The sequence below is a fragment of the Lampetra planeri genome, chromosome 45, assembly GCF_965212315.1.
Source record: "Lampetra planeri chromosome 45, kcLamPlan1.2.h2, whole genome shotgun sequence".
In the NCBI taxonomy this organism is placed as follows: Eukaryota; Metazoa; Chordata; class Hyperoartia; order Petromyzontiformes; family Petromyzontidae; genus Lampetra; species Lampetra planeri.
The window spans coordinates 9,457,048-9,462,633 of NC_136151.1; the positions used below are offsets into that span (position 1 = coordinate 9,457,048).

General features: G+C 53.2%; 1 protein-coding gene across 1 annotated transcript in view; it reads left to right on the forward strand.

Annotated features, from left to right (window-relative positions):
- The window catches only part of LOC144733200 (uncharacterized), a 19,693-nt gene extending 14,718 nt beyond the window's left edge, over positions 1-4,975 (forward strand). The window contains exons 10-11 of the mRNA XM_078614992.1: positions 87-302; positions 4,939-4,975. Of these exons, the coding sequence (XP_078471118.1) occupies positions 87-302; positions 4,939-4,975 (253 nt within the window). The remainder of the gene's footprint in view (positions 1-86; positions 303-4,938) is intronic.
- The last annotated feature ends 611 nt before the right edge of the window (positions 4,976-5,586 follow it).

Genomic DNA, 5,586 nt, shown 5'->3' on the forward strand with positions numbered 1-5,586 from the left:
CACCTACGGAGAACGTCGGCCAATTCGTCACCCCGCTTGCTTCACCCGCGTGCCTCTATCCCAACCCTCCCGGTGGTGGCCGGCAGGGTCTACACGGTGCTCCATTTCCTCTCCTACGTGGGCTCGTCGAGCGATGGCCGCGACAAGGCGGCCCTCCCCAGCGCGGAGCCAACGGAGCGGAGGCGCGACGTGTGGGCGTCCTCGGCGAGCGGCGGCGGCGGCTTCTTCTTCGACGACGTCGTTAGCGCTTATGACGCCGTCGATGACGTCGTCCCGACGGCGCTGAGTCGCAGCGGCAGGGGGTGGGAGGAGGAGGACGGCCGATTCTGGCCATGTCAACTCGTTAATTTACTAGGAGGGGAGCGGGGGGGAGGGAGGGAGCGAGGGGAGGTGGTGGAGGGAGGAGGCGAAGGAGGGAGGGGGGAGGGAGGGGAGGGTAGGAGGTAATGGAGGGAGAGATGGAGGGATAGGAGGGAGGGAGGTGTAGGTAAAATGAGGGGGGGAGGAAGGCGAGGGTAATGGAGGGGAGGTAATGGAGGGGGAGAGGGAGGGGAGGGGAGGGGGAGGGGGGGGAGAGGGAGGGAGGGAGGGAGGGGAGGGTGGTGGAGGGAGGGAGGGAGGAGGCGAAGGAGGGAGGGGGGGAGGGAGGGAGGGGAGATAATGGAGGGAGAGATGGAGGGATAGGAGGGAGGGAGGGTGTAGGTAAAATGAGGGGGGGAGGGAGGGAGGGGAGGTAATGGAGGGGGGAGAGGGAGAGAGGGGAGGGGAGGGAGGGAGGGAAAATTCACCGCATTTTGATTGCTTCCCTCCCTTAAATTTCGATTTAAAGCTTTCGTGACTGCAGGGATTCATCGTCTTGGTTCTTTCGGTAAAGTCACGTAGAAGGGAAATAATAAAATAATACCAAAATTTACATAATAAAATACAATTCTCACGACGTTTCGGCCACAACGCAAGCAGCCGTCCTCAAGTGAAGAACAGGTCTGTCGGAAAGACAGCGTCAGACGCTGTTTTATTTATATTATTTTATTATTTCTCTTCTCCGTGACTTTACCGAAAGAACCAAGAAGATGCTTCCTCCCTTTCATCGATTTAAGTCACCTCTATCTCCAACAACAACAGCTGCCATTTGCCACTAAGTGTCGGTCACGTCACTATGACGCCGCTTGTGCCAGGCTGTGTGCACTTTAAGGCCACGTGAAGTGCCGAATGCCCGCTGGTAGGAGGTTTCGGGCCAGACCCTGCAGGTGCAATGGGTCGACTGACTGAGACGCACCACTACCTGTGCCCCCTACTGTGCCAACTCGTTGCACTTTAGCTGCTCGGTGCTCCGCTCGTTGTTGCGAGCGTCGCTCCTCCGCCCTCCGTTGTTGCTGGAGGGTGACTGCCTCCAATTGCCCAGTAGCAGCATCCTTCAAGAGCCTCCTCCATAGAAGCAGATATTGACACCGCTGGTACCAGTCATTGGCAAGTCCACTCAGCCCCACATCCTCTTATACCACGTCACTCCATCTCTTCTCCAGCCCGTGCCGTGCCTATTTAGCCCCCGATATCCCGACGAACAAAAGCTGTCTATGCATGCGGTGGCTGGCCATGCGGGTTATATGGCCCAGCCAACGCAGCCTTGCCTGCCGGAGGAGCTCACCGATGGGACTTTGTCAAGATCTTTTAAGGATTTGTGAGCTCCTCACACAATCCGGCCTGGTTAAACCCAGGATGGATCGTAGGCAGGCCAGCTTTAATGTTTCTAACCAGTGAAGATGTTCCATTGGCGGGGTCCACGTTCCACATGCAAGCGTAAAGAATGGAGGGCATGGCTACAGCCGATACTGGAATTGCCTGTCCACCCGCGCCCGCCATGGCGTGGCTCTCACTCACCACAACCTCACCGTCCGGCACCACCGGGTGAGGTGGGGGCCATTTTGTTTTTTGACCGAACTCCGTCACCCCACCCCCACCCCCCCCGCCATTACATTCATGAACGAATGCACGCACACGGGCACGTGCACGCGTGTTCTTGCGCCGCTGTTGATGCTGTGCGAAGTGCCCTGTTTAAGACCCCCCTACCCAACCCCCTCACAGTATAAATTTCCGTGGCAGATTAGATAAGACCGGGGCTGACCCGCTGACGGAATCGAGTAGGCGTCGGGTCGATAGGAAAATTTTCGACGGCGGGTGAAAGGGTGAGCCTTTTTTTTTTGTTCCGTTCCTGTACCGTGTAGAGACAGGGGGATGGTTTCGATTTAAAGCTTTCGTGACTGCAGGGATTCATCTTCTTGGTTCTTTCGGTAAAGTCACGTAGAAGGGAAGTAATAAAATAATAAAAATAAAACATAATAAAATAATTCTCACGACGTTTCGGCCACAACGCAAGCAGTGAAACCAGGTCTGTCGAGGCGACAGATGCTGTCGCCTCGACAGACCTGGTTTCACCTGAGGACGGCTGCTTGCGTTGTGGCCGAAACTTCGTGAGAATTATTTTATTATGTTTCATTTTTATTATTTTATTACTTCCCTTCTACGTGACGTTACCGAAAGAACCAAGAAGAGAGGGGATGGTTCTTAACGTGTATAGTGTAGTGAATAGGGTAGTGTAGTCTATAGTGTAGCGTGTAGTGTAGTATACAGTGTAGTGTCTAGTGAAGTGCATAGTGTAGTGCAGTGGTTCTCAACGTTTTACTGGCAGCCTACGTAACACCTCACCGATTCTGAATTGTTAAAATTTTTTGTAATAATGTCAATAAACACACAGTTGTAACATAACGTGCCCCGTTCTTCATTTGTGCGTTTCGTTTGATTTGCCTTCTAAAAAACAAAAATCTGGCCACGTCTCGCCCTTTAGGAGATGGCGTGGTGCACCCCAGGTTAAGAAGAAGCCACCGCCGGTGTAAGATAGCACCCAGTCCACTCGTGAAAGGAGCACGGCGGGGTTTCTTTACGTCACCTTTATTTAAGCAGGTCAAACATAAATAAATTAATTATTGATGTTCAAAACCTATTTTGCGAGGGGCGACCTGCCAATAAGACAGTTAAAAGAAATCACCGCACACGCACATAATACGAAATCCACAGTAGAGGTTATTATTTTGGTGGTTAGATCGCTTAAATATATAAATGTTGGGGCGTTAAACCTGCCACCACCCGACACAGCCAACTCGTAAGGGTTGGCACATAAACAGAACATGCCAATTCGTCACTTGATTTTAGCCACTCAGCCACTCACGTACTCGCTCACCCACTCGCTCATCAACTTACCCACTCACTCACCCACTCACTCAACCACTCGCTCACAAAGTAACTCACTCACCAACTCGATCACCCACTCGCTCACTTGCCCACTCACCCACTTACTCACGCACCCACTCGCTCATCCATTTACCCAAAAGTCACATAGGGGTTATTCTTATTATACAGGATGGCCCAAAATTCAGGAGACACAGGATAATACTAGTAGGAACCTCCTGGTTACACCAACCCACAGCGGATTATTGTGTCCGTCCGTCCGTCGTGCAGGGAGGGGCTGGGTGGGGAAGATGGGGGTGGGTGGGGAGCGGAGAGTGGGGAGGGGCTGGGAGGGCAGGGTGGGGAGGGGCTGGGTGGGGAGGGTAGGGCTGGGTGGGGAGGGGCTGGTCACCCCGTGGTGCCCTTATAAAACTCAACGTTTAACCTACTCACGCCGGCTTGTGCCCGCCCTCACAGTCGGCCATATTTACGGAATACACCACGCCGCCGTTGACCCTGGCCATTGACCGAGCAACCCAACGTTCCTACCAGCTCCCTCCCCATGAATGTGTTTATTATACAGGGTGGCCCAAAAGTCAGGACACACAGGGATATTATTATACAGCGTGGCCCAACATTCAGGAGACACGGGCTATTATTATCCAGGGTGGCACCAAAAAATCTGCCGCGCAAATGCGAGGACGCGAACGAGCCGAGTCGTCAACCTCAGCAGCGTCCGTCCAAACTCGGGATTCTGCCGAGGGTCGTTCGAAACGTGAATGAACAATAACATGCGAAGACCAAGGTCCCATATTTGTAGTGTGGTGTGTCTGGTGCGTTGCGTGGGGTGTTGTGTGGAGTGTGTGGGTTGTGGTGTGTGTGGTGTGTTGTGTGTGGGGTGTGTGTGTGGTGTGTGTGGTGTGTTGTGTGGTGTGTGTGGTGTCTGTGTGGTGTGTTTGGATGTGTGTGTGGTGTGTGTGTGGTGTGTTGTGTGGTGTGTGAGTGGGGTGTGTGTGTGGTGTCTATGTGGTGTGTTTGGGTGTGTGTGGGGTGTGTGTTGTGTGGTGTGTGTGGGGTGTGTGTGGTGTGTGTAGGGTGTCTCTGTGGCGTGTTTAGGTTTGTGTGTTGTGTGGTGTTTTGTGTGGTGTGTGTGGGGTGTGTGTGTAGTGTGTGTGTAGGGTGACTGTGTGGTGTGTTTGGGTGTGTGTGTGGGGTTTGTGTTGTGTGGTGTGTGTGTGTTTAGGGTGTTTGTGTGGTGTGTTTGGGTGTGTGTGTGGGAGTGTGCGGTGTGTGTGGTGTACGCTGTGAGGTGTTAGGTGTGTATGCTGCAGTGCTCAGTCTGTGGGGAGTGCTTAGTCTATGGTGCAGTGCTGGGTCTATGGGTCTCAGTGCCAAGTCTGTGAGTCTCAGTCCCGAATATATGGGTCTCAGTGCTGAGTCTATTGGTCTCAATGCCGAGTCTATGGTGCAGTTCTGAGTCTTTAAATCTTCGTGTTAAGTCTATGGGTCTCAGTGATGAGACTATGGTGCAGTGCCGAGCATATGGGTCTCAGTGCTGAATCTATGGGTCTCAGTGCTGAGTCTATGGGTCTCTGTGCTGAGTCTATGGGTCTCAGTGCTGAATCTATGGGTCTCTGTGCTGAGTCTATGGGTCTCAGTGCTGTGTCTATGGGTCTCAGTGCCGAGGCTACGGACTATGACCTCACACGCGTGCAGGCTGACGGCGCAGCTGCCGATGCCTGCCCCTGTTTGACCCTCAAACGTGCCGGACCACGAAGTCCACTTTATATTGCCCCTTCGCTGTGGACTTCTGTGCAGATAACAAAAAAATCTAATTCGCTCACCAGTTGTCTTTGGGTGGTGGTGGCGTGGGTTACACAACGGACTGTGATTATCAGTTTCTGGGGATGGGGGGGGTTACAACGGTTGGGAAAGATTGTGGTGGTGGTGGTGCTATATTTGAGGCATTTTTGTTATCTTCTCTATTTCTTTCTCTCTCACTCACTTTCAAGTAGATTGACTGAGCCGCCTTATCAGAAACGGCACGCTTTGTCAGTGCACGTGTGTGTGTGTCAGTGTGTGTGTGTGTGAGTCAGTGTGGATGTGTGTGGATGTGTGTGTGTGGATGTGTGTGAGTGTGGATGTGTGTGTGCCAGGCCATGTGCACCCTGGCCTCAAGGTGCACATGGCCTGGCACAAGCGTCGTGGTGACGTCACCGCCACTTAATGGCGAATGGCGGTTGTTGTTGTTGTTGTGTGTGAGTGGGTGTGTGGGGAGCGGTAGTGTAGTGGTTAGCGCTACGCTGCGCTACGAACCTGGCGACCTGAGTTCGATTCCAACTCACGGCTAACACCACTGGCGAT